This window comes from Anoplopoma fimbria, chromosome 24 (genome assembly GCF_027596085.1).
Source record: "Anoplopoma fimbria isolate UVic2021 breed Golden Eagle Sablefish chromosome 24, Afim_UVic_2022, whole genome shotgun sequence".
Taxonomy (NCBI): domain Eukaryota; kingdom Metazoa; phylum Chordata; class Actinopteri; order Perciformes; family Anoplopomatidae; genus Anoplopoma; species Anoplopoma fimbria.
Window position 1 is genome coordinate 16,552,603 of NC_072472.1, and position 15,883 is coordinate 16,568,485.

General features: G+C 40.3%; 2 protein-coding genes across 2 annotated transcripts; one reads left to right on the plus strand and one right to left on the minus strand.

Annotated features, from left to right (window-relative positions):
- Positions 1-528: 528 nt before the first annotated feature.
- slc6a7 (solute carrier family 6 member 7) lies at positions 529-11,069 on the minus strand. The gene is made up of 14 exons (XM_054625790.1): positions 10,778-11,069; positions 8,575-8,806; positions 7,911-8,042; positions 7,063-7,270; positions 5,366-5,504; positions 5,123-5,257; positions 4,896-4,999; positions 4,693-4,817; positions 4,277-4,389; positions 4,049-4,186; positions 3,851-3,950; positions 3,303-3,421; positions 2,302-2,475; positions 529-2,131 (listed from the first exon to the last, which is right to left on the minus strand). Exons 1-14 carry the CDS (start codon positions 10,841-10,843, stop codon positions 1,961-1,963), a joined length of 1,956 nt encoding a protein of 651 aa, XP_054481765.1. The 5' UTR covers positions 10,844-11,069; the 3' UTR covers positions 529-1,960.
- Positions 11,070-12,416: 1,347 nt separating this feature from the next.
- On the plus strand, positions 12,417-14,978 carry LOC129113045 (SLAIN motif-containing protein-like). The gene is given in 9 exon segments (XM_054625155.1): positions 12,417-12,889; positions 13,138-13,286; positions 13,407-13,466; positions 13,469-13,510; positions 13,670-13,765; positions 13,857-13,909; positions 14,008-14,146; positions 14,469-14,597; positions 14,764-14,978. Coding segments are annotated over 9 exon segments (1,356 nt in total).
- The last annotated feature ends 905 nt before the right edge of the window (positions 14,979-15,883 follow it).

Here is a 15,883-nt window from a genome sequence, read left to right on the forward strand (position 1 = left end):
CATTTTATTTTGTTTACATTATGTATGTTTATTTACACTTATTTGACATGTTATTACGCCCTGATGTTTAACTTTCTTCACTTATCAAGAGAACATTCATATCAGCATTGTTACGTAGGCTATAATCAGTTCTCGTTTGTTACTGTAGAATATTTGAAACACATTGGATTAAATGCACCTACCCTGCACCCTAAACTTTGTGCAACCATTGCCCTCTTGTGGTAATACTCTGCTGAATACTGTTACTTCAATGATGGTGTGGGGTTTGGTAGACATTAAGAGAACATCCTTTTTATTGCCTCAAACTAAATACCATTCAAAATTTGTTGTGCGTGTCCTTTCACCTGCAGGCCACCATATGTTCATTATTGTTTCAAAACCAGTATGACATAGGGAACTCGGCAAACTCAAAATAAAACTGATCTTGACTTTATACAATCATCCAACAATTAGTTTTCATTAGACATCTTTGAAAGAAAAATATACAAGTCAGAAAAAAAAAAACAAGAATATTTAATCATTGTGTACATCAATATCCAAGAATGGCAACAAGGTGTATAAAGGCAAAACGATTTGCTCAAATTAGAGGAGCTTCATGGTATGATCATACAATCCTCAAACAAAGGATAATAACATGTTCTTAACCCAAGGTTTAAAAGAAGTGATCCTGCTTTAAATATGCTCTGAGAGAGAAAACAATGGCGCGTATTATGAATACACACAAATCAAAAATGACATGTCCTTATGTAATTCTTCATATTATTTCCTTTGCGTCCCAAATTTAATATTATTAGGCTTATCTAGCAAAGGGTCCAATATTTGTAAAATAATGGTCCAATAACATTTATATATTAAGTAGTTTGGCCAATTTGCCAAAAGATAACATTTATTCTGATGTTGAAGTCTTCTCTAAGCAGGTCCTCAAATCAGGGTAACATTTGCACCTTCAGAAAGTTGTGAGAAATGTAAGGAAGATTTATACAATGACTTTTTATCATGTCCTAAAGGGGGTAATACATTTAAGCTATGAGTGTTTCTTCAAAGTTAGTTATTGTTTAGCCAAAGCTAATCAATGACTAAAAGGGCTTTGTGCTTATAGCAGAGGGGGATTGACAATGACGAACGGTCAAAGCCAAGTTCCAGTACACATAGAAAAACTAAAAACCTTCTGTGTAGATACTCACTGACTCAATTTATTTTTGAAGGAAAACAAAGGATAGTCAGACAGTTAGTCCCACCTAAAAGCCAGCCTACAGTAGTAGCATAGAAGTTTTTTTTAAATGTGTTGAAATGCAGATGGTCAGACAAGTCACATGGAACCATGGACAGTACCAAATACTTAATTTAAAAGTTGTTTTTAAAAAGATGGATTTATTTAATCTAGCTGTAATTTTAGTAATCATGCGTTTTAAAAAGTAAGATTGGCTTAAAAGTACTCTTGACTGCAGCATATATTCTGACAGGCCGATGCTTTGTGATCACCTCTCCAGGTCCATTGTGGTTGTTGAAGGTAACAGTCCAGGGACACTGCACTTTTTTGCACCACCTCTCCTGTACATGATTATGACGTCTGGTCCCTCAGCTGCTGTTCACTACGGTCAGTGAAAATTCATTGTACTATGCTTCTATGATAATAAATATAACCAGCAGATACAGGATCATTACATCCAAACGTCCTGGTAGAGTCCTCTAATGCCATCTAAGATAAAGTTGATCCAAACTTTACAGCTATAACCGTACATTCTACACAATGTAAAAAAAAGTTAAAAAAAAAAAAAAAAATCGAATTCCAACATCCATAATAGTATAAATAAAGCAAAAATCCACACTGAACTGCAGGACACAGTCTGTTCAGACAAGGCGACCAGAGCCTAGCTGGCGCGAATAACATAAAAACATAAAATAATAAATTCTTCTGTCTCTTGACAACGTAGTTTGTTCATCACTGCTCTCGGTTCTGTCACGCCTGGCTTCCCATCTCCCAGTTCATCGCAGTAAAGTCCATATCTGTGAGCGTGACGGTGAACGGAGTCTCCACCCTCTCGGGCTCCACGCGCTCCCCTACTCTATTGGTGCTGTTCAAGTTGTTCACCCTCCAGGAATTCAGAGGTCGAATCGATTTCTTAAAACGCTGCAAAAGAGAAGGAAAAGAAAGTCATAAACCTTCCTACACAGGACATTTCATCTGCCATTGTTGCAGTGTATATTTTTAGTGACAGTCCGAGCTCTACAGTAAGTAGGATCATGGCTGAGATGCAACCAGACCTCACAGTGACAGGATGTCATAGTGTTGGTACTGACGTCTTTCAGTGTTCCAGTTTCCTTGCTGATGGCCACCATGGCCCAGATGAGGATCTGTAGACAGCAGGTTGCGCCCATGCACACGCCCAATGCTTTACCCCACCGTGGATACACATAGGCGCCGTAGTGGAGCGACGTGTTGTACATCTCAATGAAGATGTAGGTCAGGATGAACTACAGCCGCAAGGGGAAAGGCACAGGGTGAGCAGAGGAATGTGTCATCCAATCAGAAAAGCCACAATGGCAACAGAAGAGTGAATGAGAAGGCCAGCAGAGAAATGCTACAGGGAGGGGACGACTGTCAGTTTCTCCTCTTAAATTATTCACAACTGCTTTTGTGGAGAATCCAGCACAGTTGGCTTCATTTCAAAAGTAGTGATGTTATTTTAGTTTTCTTGGTGGAACTTTTGTAGCAGTTGGTAATTGAGTTATCAAACTTTGTTCTCTCTCAGTTTACGATAAACTCTATAGTCATTTATTGGGATGTTTTTAACTCACTGGGACAGCACAGTGTCTCACCCCTCATCAAATTACCCTTTGACTGTAAGTGAAACAATACACTACATTTAAAGGCTGAATCAAAAAGGTATTTCTATATCAAGTTGCCTTGCTGTAAATGGTAATCCTGCTTCTAGAGCGGCAAAAATAATAGAGGGAGTAATGTAACATGGATTGTGCAACTGATGCAAAACAACAATACTGTAAGGGAATAAATATGAGCTTTAGTAAAGGTCATTGCTTCGATATAGTCATAATTCTTACTTCAGCAAAATAACCTCGACTCAGGAAATGTTATACAAAACCTATCGATTTCAGTACATTTTAATTTTAGACAAAAAGATATCAGATAACACAATATGCCAACTGTATTTATGGAAGTGTAAAAGAAAGATTCTGAAAAGCATTTGTAATACTAAATATGGATAACCAATGTGGATGTCACATTGTTCCTGCATATACGAACAACAAACATCAATATTAATACTCATGTGCTTACTCACCATCAGGAGAAATGGAGTGCAGAAAACCCAGCATGCCTTGAAGTAGATCAGCACTTTGATGCACCAGACAGGGCAGGGGCAGATCATATCGATAATGTCCTGACAAAACTGGTTGACCCCTAACATTAATGTACATTAAGAGTTGCGAGTTAGGAATCATGGAACAACCAAGATATCACTAGGACAACAGAGCACAACAGATCATGTGTTCAATGTGTTGACAAAATGGTGGACAATGAAACAATAAATAAGGGCCCTATCTCGAATTGAGTGAAAAACTATTTGGGTATGCGCCCTGGGATTTGTGTCTGTTCTAAAATGTACTGGGTTTTTTACGTGGGCCATGCTTTACCTATCCACCAAGTTTCATGAAAATAAAACATTCTTTGCGGAGGTAAAAATGATATATAATGTAGTAAAACACTGCTGGATATCAAGGGAAACTATCAAGTGAAGTTTCTCACATGTCCTGGGTAACTGAAACTCATATGGAGCGATGATTTGTTAGTGGAGAGTGATATGAAGGTTAGGGGTGTGTGATGGGCTACCGTAGAAGAAGGAGATGCCAAGGCACATGAAGAGGGTGATGATGATGAGGCCGAAACTAGTGCTGAAGGAGTCAATGAGAGTGAACCAATAAATCCCTCCCTATGAAGACACAGACAGCACGGTGAATGTGAGAGGGAGAACAGAGAAGATGCATTTTGCCATTTCATGCGTCACTTACTACAGTGTAACACACTCACATTAGTCACCAACAGGAGACCCATTAGGTAGAAGCAGAAACACAGAGCGCCCAAGAACAGGGTTTTGTGCAGCATGTTTACTCTGAGGTGCGGAAACTCATCCAGCACGGCCGTTGTGATGCCCTCCATGTTGCCAAACTGTGAAGCAGCAGAGCAGAATGTTTCAAACATACGGAGGCTCGTACAACTTTATTTCTTCTAATGTCTTTGTGCAGTACGTGGCCTTACCAGCGTGTCGATCCCAAGCATAAAGAGCATGAGGAAGAACATAATGGACCAGAACACGGAGCCTGGCAGCAGAGCAAGGGCCTCTGGGTAAGCAACGAAGGCCAACCCAGGACCTGACGGCAAACAGGAATACATCAAGAAGTTTAATACAAATGCAGTGAATTATTTTAAGTAATTAAGTTAAATTATTTAATTGCTCTATAATCAAGGCCATTTTATACAAAGAAATGCAGCCTCAGAAGGAAGATGGACACAAAAATACACACATATCCCATCAACAACATTTTCAGCCTTATTTTCAGATTCTTTTTTTTTTTTTTTTACATAGTTCAGATTTTGTTAGAAATGCAATATTCAGTTAGTCTGGTCATCTGGAATAAAGATAGATTACTGGACAAAATGAGCACAGTATCTACCTGAATCTGCCACCTCTCCCACAGGTACTCCCTTCTTCCATGCCATGTGACCCAGGATTGAGAATATTGCAAATCCTGCAAAGAAGCTGGTGCAGCAGTTTCCTCCAGTGATAATCAAAGTGTCCCTGAAATCGTAAATTAAGAATCTGAACCCATTATGACCGCAACAATAGAGCAAATGGTTCATCAGAGTACAAACTCACCTGATGACATTGTTGTCAAACTTATTGTAAGAGGCCATAGAAAGCAGCCCTCCAACGCCAATACCTAAGGAATAAAAGACCTGTGAGGCCGCGTCATTCCACACCTGCAATGCACCAGACAGAAATATGTGTTAAACAGTGAAAGCATCTAGTTATTTATTAAGCGGCAATACATCATTGTCACGGGCTGTTCAGCCTCATACGTGCCCGTCTACCATCAGAAGTACCTGTGCATTAGCTAACCGGCTCCAGTCCGGTGTGAGGTAGAAGGTAATGCCCTGAAGAGAGCCCTCAAGTGTGGCACCTCTGATGATCAAAACAATGAGCACAAAGTACGGGAAGGTAGCCGTTACATAAACCACCTGAAAGCACAGACGGCACAGACACATTAGACACGATATGACAGCAAAAGGGCAGGATCTTATCTGTGCTTTGTGGGAGCTGACAATGACAACTTTGTGTGGATTCACCTTGCCAGAGCTGCGGATACCCTTGAGCATACACAGGAAGATGATGACCCAGGCAGCCAGGAGGCACAGGGCCAGGGGCCACCTGACCGGGCCCGGGTCGTGGAGGCCCTCACTGTTTACTACACCCAGCACCTGCTCGCTGCAAGACACACAAGTCAAGCACAAGCATGTAAAACAGCACACCTCTTACCAGACCTATTGCCACACGTTATAATGCATTAACTGATGCACAATGAACAGGGCACGGCCGTTAAACTGGATTTATTAATAACTGTGAGCGTGAGTGAAGGCATCTGAAGAAAAATACAATTGTTCATAGCTCTCTACAGTTTCCATTACCTCGCAGATTTTAACATGTATATTCATGAACACTGTCATGTATCACACATTGGTTTACAAACTATGATACAGTATGAGGAGAGGTGAAAAGTAGACAGGAAGTTGGTTGTTTCCGTCGTTAGAAGCAATAGAGAGTATGTAATCTGTTCTGACGGTCCTGTAATCCCATGCAGTTCATTTGAAATGCTCTACCAAAAAGGCTGTGGTTTCTGTCCTCTTTAAGCTGCTACACCTTTTCTCAGTTCAATTTTATTCATTTAATTTTATTAATCCCCAGCAGGGAAATTAAAAAGTATTACATTACATTACATTACAGTCATTTAGCAGACGCTTTTATCCAAAGCGACTTACAGGAAGTGTATTCAACATAGGTATTCAACAGAACTACTAGTCACCAGAAGTCATAAGTGCATCTCCTTTCTTAAACAAGCATCTTAAAGCATAAACCAGAGCAAAAGTATAGTGCAGAGGCAAATTACTACGAAAACAATAATTGGAACAGACTAATACGAATACAATAAGTGCTACAAACTACTACGAATAGGATAAGTGCAATAGACAAATACGAATACAATAAGTGCAACAACTAATACGAATGCAATAAGTGCAGAAACAAACTAATACAAATACAATAAGTGCTACGAGGAAGGCTCAGGGTAGTACTTCTTGAAGAGGTATCTGCAGCAGAGCGCATACACGTCTAGTCAGTAGTGGGGATGGAAAGACTCATCGAGTGGTGAGTTCACTAGAGAAATGGCATTTCTCAAAGACTCTGAATGCCTGCTATGCTTCTTTTGCTCTGGTAATGGGGTCAACAAACTGACCTAGATATTGTACCTTGCCTCTGAATGATCCATTTGGTTTGTTTGCCATATATCAATAAACCCTGACTTTTACTTGAAACACACTCAAGGCTGTCATTGAGGCACTGTGGCCGCAAAACGTATTCAGAGATCTGAGGACTAACTTTGATACCTAAATTGTAAAGTATTAAGGTCATAAGGTCTTACCACTGTTGTTACAAAAATGTGAGGACTTAAATTAATGTGTAATGAAATATATTTTCACCCATTTTATAAGGTGTTATATCAACTTAAAAGGTGAAAAATTAACCAGTTTGAAGAGTCCATTCATTGTAAAGAATCAAGTGTTTGTTATTGAAAGACAAAGTATTTGATCAGGGCGTGTGTGCAGAATACTGCTAGAGCTATTTACAAGTGAAAAAGCAGTGGACAATGTGTAATATAAAATAAAACGACATATTCATTAACATGAAGATGCATGGGTCATTTGTTTGAAAAGAGCCTGTATAGATTTGTGTAGGAAGCGTTTTCACAAAAAAAGAAAGAAAAACTTACTTCCAGAATTTCTCTGTGGGGCTGAGGCCTTTACCAGTGGAGCTATTACCAGTGCCGTTTCCACAGAGACCCAGGTTGGCTACAGCCTCACAGGACCAGGGCAGAGGGCTCTGGAACGAGCTGCCCAGGTAGTAAAACGTCCACGCTATAATGATGTTATAGTACAGACACACCAGCGTGGACACACAGAGCATCCCAATGCCAATACCTACAGGAAGAGATACAGCCGTAAGTATCTCAGAAAAAAAACTGGATATACACGATTATGTAAGGATAACATTTGAGATATCAGTTGGCTTGTTTCAGTATACAGGTAGCTATGAACCTGCTGTTGTATAAAGTGGTATAAGGAATAAAAAATATATTTAATGAACACATCAGAGTGTGTCACTCCTTCCAGTTAAAAATGTAAAACTACTTCTTGTGATAAAAACTCTTTCTGGCGCTATTTCTGGTTCTAAGCAAGTTCTTTATCAGATGTTTATTTTTATCAGCTGTGGCATTCTTAAGGTTAGCCACATGATGTATTTTAGTGAGGCGAAGATGTGAGTCAGCCGGATATTTTCTTTGACTATAATGTTAGTCTGGACTGACTGGTGACAAGGGCATTTTGATGTCAGCTTGAGATCTTACTTACTTCAAATTGGATGCTCAAGATTCCAGGAGAATTGATGTAGAACTGTGACGCAATATTTCTGTAACATCTAACATCGTCTCACTAATTACATTAAGTCTCCACCCTGATATAATTATCTCCAAAAGGTTTCAAAGTTGTGTCACTGAATTACAGTGTCAATAAGCTGCTGAATATTTGGCTCAAAAGCATGATGATACAGGAGGGGTGTTACCTTTGAGCAGAGGGCAGCATTTCCACACGGTGATGGGGCCGGCTGCTCCGTACTGGCCTAAACTTAGCTCCATGAGGAACAGTGGGACACCCGTGACGAATAGCATAATGAAGTAGGGGATGAGAAACACACCTGTGAAGAATACGCCATGAAAAGAAAAAAATACGCCATGTTGAGGGATGGTGGTGCTTAGTGTAAACATCCACTACAAAGACTTGTTTTGTGCAGCAACATTCTGACGGCCTGTAGTGGCAGGTTAACTAACACAGTCTCTGTCTAGGTGGCGCTTCACAGACAGATGTTGTTCAGCTTTACTGTAAGTCAAGCCCCAACATGTTTGATTTCAGATGGAGATGTATGGTGCATCGGGCTGGGTTAGGCAGGTAGACATGTTTCTGCTGTGTAATCAAGGAAAACCTATAGGATTAGTAAAAGAATTGTGTTCCAGCTCCCAGTACTAAAAGGCTGCAATGGAGAGCTCTAGACTGAGTGTGTGGAAAGTTTGCCGTCATGATTAGGAAGACAGTGCACACCCAAGGGCAGGGCAAAGAGGGCCTCTTGCCCAAATGGGTGTAACAAATCCTTATAGACGTACGGTACACCCAGGCATTTAAAGAATTTCAGACTTTTAAAGGGGCAGAGAACATGCTTGTAGGCTGCTCACCTCCTCCATTGCGATAACAAAGGTACGGGAACCGCCACACGTTCCCCAGGCCCACACAGTACCCGATACAGGAGAGCAAGAACTCGTACTTCCCTCCCCACTGCCCCCTCGGGATGATCTGAGGTGGAGCAGGACTTGGGGCTCTGGAGTCACACTGTGGCTGTGGTGAAGGCGTAGCTGTTGAGTGGTTGCCATCTTGAGTGACAGAATGCCCATTCCAGTGTACTGAATTCTAGAAGAAATAAAATCCCAGATTAAAAAGGTTCAGAGAGGAGTTGTACAGTATTACAGACTTGAAAATCTGGAATTTGCCAATTCAATTTGCCTTGTCATTAGAAATTAGTCAAGTTGCCTATATGTGGATTATAGAACAGCACAGCAACTTTTTGTTGATTATTCAATTAATCAAACAGACAAAAATGAATCAATGACAATGATCAATGATTCATTATTGTTTGAGTACTTTACCAAGTAAAAACACCAAACATTCACTGGCTACAATGTAAATATGATATCATTACTGGGTAAAAATAACTCATTTTTTGCGTGTGATTGGTGACCCAGTGTTGTTGTGCTCATGGGTACTGGGTAAACTTTACCAAGTACAGGATCGGTTCTAGATTGACCCAAATTGGATTTAGAATTGACCCAGTATTTTATTTACGGTGTGTAGATCTTTTATTTAAACTGTAAAACAATTGTGTCAGGTTTACCCTATCTTTCATTCTAACTCATGAAGTGTTAAAACCATCAACTAGATTACTTCTTCCTCTTCCCGCAGGTCGTCCATATCAAAAGAAGAGAGGAACTATTTTCTCATGTCAGGTCTCAGGGAGGAAGTCTGATAAAAATGAACAGCAGGACTTCTCCTTTATGTGCTGTTGCTCTCTTTGTTAAGTGTTTAAAGATGAATAGTTCATCAATTACTCCAAGGACACAAATTCAATAACCATACAGTTTCATTAAAAGTAGGAACCACAGAGAACATATATCATAGAGCTTACAAACATATCAAACATTTACTTAATTCGCCTATTTGAGAAGCTTGAACTAGTTCATGTTTGGTATTAATGCTTGAAAGACAACTGCAACAATTAATCAATTATATAAATGGTTGGCTGTTACTTATTTGTCCATCAACTCATCAATAGGGATGCACCAATACCAACATCAGGCCTATGCTGACTCAATTAGCTGGATTGTGTATGGGTGACAATGAAGCCAAATCAGTTCAATTCTGTTCTAATTTTTGAATTCTATCCACATCATATACTGGAATTGTAATTATTGATAAAGTTTTGGCCAAGTCGTCTGCATTTTAAACAGTATACCCATGAACTGTAATTCCTTTTAATATAGAAGATTGTTTACCATCCAGTATTTATTATTTCAATAATAAATAACAATTTAGTAAATATTCATGGATTTATTTGTTACATTAGGAAAGCATTGTTTATGTCAACCCTGATGCCTTACACCTATAAAAATAATTTTAGTCACTTTCAAACAGTGAAGCATACAGCCTAGTGATAAAACAGAGCCCTACCTGTATTACGATCGGGACTAGAAAGGTCTGATTGCTGTAGTGCCTCCATACTAATTGATTAAATAACTGATCGTTGCAGCTCTAAAAAAAACAAAACTGAATGAACAATTCCTTTTACTGAGGACTTTTTTTTATAATTGAAACAACAAAAATACACCGTTAACTAAATACATAGAGATCCTGAATATTTTAGAAACAATGCAAAGACTGCCATTTGAGGTTCTGGTCAGCATTGTGTATCTTAGAAAACTGAAATCATGAATGCCAACATGGATTAAAATGTTTAACTTAACCATCACCACCGATCATCAGTGTGTCAGTGATGATCGGTGGTGATGGTTAAGTTAAAAAAAATTAAAAAATTAAAAAAACTTGAGAAAAGTCAGGGCAAACACATCTGCTGCAGAGTACACACACGGTTTATCCCCACACCGTGTCGGTGTATGAAGACTATCCTGAAAGGTGAGCGCAATGTGGACGGACAGGTTAGACTGCTTCATCTAACTAAATGCCCTGACCAGTAACCTTTACCTCTGAAAAGGTTACATTAAATCCCCCTTAATGTCCACCATGAAACCAGTCTTAAAACACAAAACACACAGTGAAATGTTCGTTGTGGACCTGGCGGTGAAGAGTCTGCACAACCTCCGCTCCTACCTGCGCGGTGTCCGCACTGTCTCCAGCCGGGCTCCCGAGCGCTGCTTTGCCGTTTCCGTCCTGCATTTCACCCCCCCACCCCCAGACCGGCCCGCACAGGTGCTGCTTCTCTGGCTTTATTTGCCACCCGTCAATCCATATTTTTTTAAAAGGGAGAGTTCTCTTGGAAGTGCACCGGTTTGATGCTGTAGTTTGAATGGCAGTTTAAGAAGTACGGTCGGTGTTGTTAGCCGACTGTGACACGGCGAGGGAGACATCAGCGATGACGAGATAAGGAAGCGGGCCGGTGGGCGGTGAATGTCAGGGAGGAGGGAGGGAGGAAGGAGGGAGGGGAGGAAGGAGGGAGGGAGGAGGGAGGGGGAGGAAGTGCAGCACACGGGCCTCCTCCTCCCTTACCTGCTGTGCTTTGTGGCAGATGAAGGCGGGATTGATACAAATATGTTATGGAGAGATATCTGGAGGTTGGCAACGTCATAATAAATCATGAAATTATGCAACCATCTAACCATTTATTTTAGAATAATGTCACACAAGTATTAATGCTATTATGAAGAATGTATTAAGTGTAATGTTTTGTTGTGCCATATAAGTATGTAATAGTATGACATCTTAATGGACCCTGGTTCAAACTACATTACATTACATTACATTACATTACAGTCATTTAGCAAACGCTTTTACCCATCAGAAACAACAACATTTGTAGCCCATGATGTATAATGTTACTTTAAAAAAGGTCATGAACAGGTACATAAAGCCACTTAAAGTTCATTCTTGTCCTTGGTAGTTGTAACATAAGTTCTAAACAGTAAGTGAATGAACACTGAGTTAACGCAAATCAATCAAAATTGTTCCCTTCATTATGATTTTGCTGCTTTAAAATGTCCCATCTGTCTATTCATGTATTTATACATTCAACTTGTTGGCTGCGGAATATCTGAGAAGTATATGTGGGTGGGTTTGAGAGAGAGAGAGAGAGAGAGAAGAGAAACATTTCTGACCGCACTTCACAGTACAACTTCCTTAGGTGTGATGAGTGAGTCGGATTGGCTCACATTTGAAAACAATCAACCACAGACATTCAGCAATAGCATTTGATATGAGAACCAAAGAAACCAGCTGCACGGTAAACGAAAGCTCCTCACACCAAAAAGAACATAAGCTGATATAGTGAAGGCCATATAGAGGAGAAAACACATCTCCTCTACCAACTAACACTACAGAGGGAGACATTTTATATGACTCAACCAAGGCTTTTGTAAATAGCCTTTAGTTTTGAAGGTGTGATGTTGAGTGTCTCCCTTTTTCTTTCTTAGTAGCAACTCACTGCCTCTTTAATCTCCATAAGCTCCTGATGCTTCTCTAAATCCATCCAATCTGTTGGGTGTCTATACTTAACAGCCCTACTCAACAATTCTGGGTCAATAGAGAGTGCAGTGAAGCTACACTGTTGCTGCTTGTGCAGAGCAAAATTACCCCAATTGGAACTTTAAAGAATCACATTGTTGACAATGAAGATGGAGATTTAGCCCAATTTCATCAGCACCAGCTAACTTTCTCATGACGGAGGACGGAGATGGAATAAAAACATAACTTGACGAGAGCTTGAAGAAGTGAGAAGAGGATTTCATTGAGAAAAATGGACCTCCAAAACCAATTGATATGCGACTGGAGACAGTTTTTTTCCAATCAGCCACCAGTGGGGTTTGATACCAGTGCAAACCATCATCGTCTCTTCAGTGAGTTGAGAGGCAGCCCTGTCAGGCTGGAAGGCAATTCAGATCCATACCGCAGCATATGGAAGGACGCTGAGCAGGAAAGAGTCAAGAGATGTAACAATCGCTCATTTGCCATTGACGCTAGAATTAGACTGGATAATTTGAAGTCAGGTTGTAATTCACCCTTGCCTTGTGGTGACACGGATATGATGTTGTACAACTATAACGTTCAAAAAGACATCTGGGACAGGGAAGAGTCAGGGGAGGAAGAGTCAGAGGAGGAAGAGTCTGAGGAGGAAGAGTCTGAGGAGGAAGAGTCTGAGGAGGAAGAGTCTGCTTTGGACTCGGTGGAGCTCCTTGATGTAGAGGACGATGAGCAGGATGAAGAGAGCTGGTAGGTGCCATCAGGTCTACATAAATATTATTCAAGTGGGACTTCAGGCTAGAAAGAAGTTTATCTTTCTTATTTTAGTAAAGGTGGGACAATGTTAAATGTGAAAACACAGGTTTAATCTATTGTCCATGTCACTATACACTTTAAAGTAACTTCTCAATCTGGTATTGGATCTGAAAACTTATCTGAACAGGTCTGTTCTTGACATAGTGCAGGGGTGAGATGCGTTCATAGTATTCCTCACAAAGTATTCCTCACAGGTTATACGAGTCTCCAAAGAAGCAGGTGTTTGTGGAGAGAAGTGAGTCCGCTTTCCGATGGTGTCGACACGTCCTGGATAACCCGAGTCCTGAGATGGAGGCGGCATGTCGCTCACTGAAAAATAGGCTGGACCAAAGTAAGCAAGCAGCGCAGAGTCATTCATTGTCCTGTAAATAGTTGTAATATGAAAATAATATTCTAAGGGTGATTAGTTTGGCCACATGTTTATACTAACTCCCACCCTCTGTGTTGTCAGGATCAAGCAGTCATTTCTACAGAAGTCCTGCAGTTTTCCATCATAATGTGAGCTCTACAGACAAACATCTGTGAGGACAACTCACACTATCTCTGATGGTTCAGGTAATATGATAATGCAAGCTTTACTGAAGTTAATGTAGAAATATACCATTTTTAAGGCCACTTTTATTGCAACACACTGACAACCGTTATGTTCATCCCCCAAAAATCTTTGATATCAGATATTTAGTAGCACATGCGTTATATTTATCATCTGCACAGATAATGAGCTGAGGATCTCCCATGACGCCATAACAACAAGCTACAGACTGCAGGACATCACAGATGTCCACATTATAGCTCGTATACAGGAAGCCAGTGAGTACAGAGGAATGTTTTTATCGATCAGGTGTACACTTCATACTCAGTGAATGTTGGATTGCATTAACCTTGGTCTATATTTTTACAGGTTTAAGACAGGACTATGTGTCGACGCCTGCCAGGAGAAGTTCTGAGTCCTCAGTGAAGTTTCCGTCTGATTTTAACACCACTGTTGAAATTATTGGTGACTTCACTCCAGGAAATAAAACTGAGGCTTCATCTCCCTCTTGTTTTTACAGCCTGGTCTATCGGCAATGAGCTCTTTCCCTTGCCGGTCACCAACATCAGGAGCTGAGCAGGGCTGCCAAAGTCCAAAACTGGCCAGACTTCACCAGCAAGTCACCCAGTTCAAGCTGCTGAAACTCGCTCAGAATCAAGGTTCACAGAAAACGCAGTTTATCTACTTCATCTGTAGTTGAAGTAGCGGAGACCATAGTCTGTCATCATGCTGACTATATCTTATTACGTGAGGGAAAGAGGAACTTTCTGTTCTTCAGTAGAAATAAATAAATCACTATATTAAATGAAAGAAATTGTCCAATTGATGAATATTATTGTTAATAATATCTGATAAAAATGAGGTGTCAATCCTATTGATAAAGTTATTTTCAACTTAAATGTAGATCCTCTCACCACATCAACAGTACTTGTACTTTAAATTGTGTGTGTGAACTAGACACAACCCTGATGTGTTTTACAGCAACATCACCAGGCAGGACCAGGTCTCCTCGGGGGACCAGCCTCCGCTCCCTCCAGGCTGTTAGAAACAGCCGAAGTCTAGACACTGAAGACGGCCAATCTGCTGACCAAATCCCTTACCCACCATCAGGTCTGGATCTGTTTCCTAACTTTAAAAGAAGAAAATACCAAGAAAATAATACTTTGAATACCTTATATGTCTGTACAAGGAGTACAAATTGGTCCTAAATTGTTTTTCTCAGGTGCGTCACCTGTCATAAACGGGTCGCCTTGCTGGTCTCCATCACTTTCTGCAGTGCCCGTGAACCCCAACAGCTCGTTGCACTCAGTGAGAGACTCCGCAGACAGGATGACGGCCGTGAAGAGATTGGTGAGGTCTCAGTCTCTCAGCCCCTGCAGGATCCCTCACCCTGCTAAGGGGTACCTGTCTGTTCACGGACGTGTTTTTGCCTCACCTGACAGGTCCACCAGCAAAGCTTGGGGCAGAAATGTTACTCCCACTCGAAGGTGAAATGTCACCAGTGAATCTCTGATATTAATATAATGATGAGGTAGAATTAAAACATTAAGACATTTATGCCATATTCACATGCCTGCATAACCATATAAACAGCTTTAGGTTGTGATTAATGTCTTTATCAGAGGACAACCTGCGACCGTGTTTGAACAAAAAGTAATGTTGACTATTGCACAAATGGAAGAATGTCAAAATGAAAGGAGATCTTTGCCTGTTGTGCAGATAAATCCACCCATTTGAGATACTCTGAATTAAGTGGAAAATAATGCTCTGTGCTATCAGTATGTACTGTGCCGCCAGCACTTTTGCAAGCGTATTGGCACTATTTGAGGATTTCAATGTTTAACACTGCTGGTCATAGAAGTGACTCTTGCAGAATCTCAAAGCTGGTTTGAATGTGGAAGTGCTGTCAAACTTCGCGGATTGCAGAATAGCTTGTCACGACAGGAAGTGTGCAGTTTGCCATCATGTTTCTAAAACTAAACAGGTGACTTCTGCACAATAGGAAGCGTGCGTGTTACCAAGAAATAGACAGGTGTGGTTTTGGCTTATTCTAAAAACATGCAGCGTCATGTGTTGACGCCAAATGCTGTTTACTTTTCTGTAGTCTTCAACCTTTCTTTGATTCATAGCAAATCCATCAAGTCATTTTTTGTTCAGCTCTCATTGATGTATTGTCTGATTTCTATGCCTGAATGAGATACATTAACATGCAGCACAAATTAAATGTTTAAGGAACGACATTACACAATAAAAAAAGAAAAAATACTAAAATGTGGTCAGTGCAGAATTCTATTAGAACATACATTTAATAATCTCTATACCAGCAGTACAGTTTGGTGTTAGAGTACCCTCTGCTGTTGTTGAACATGTTTAATTGGGTTTTGATTATAAATGTA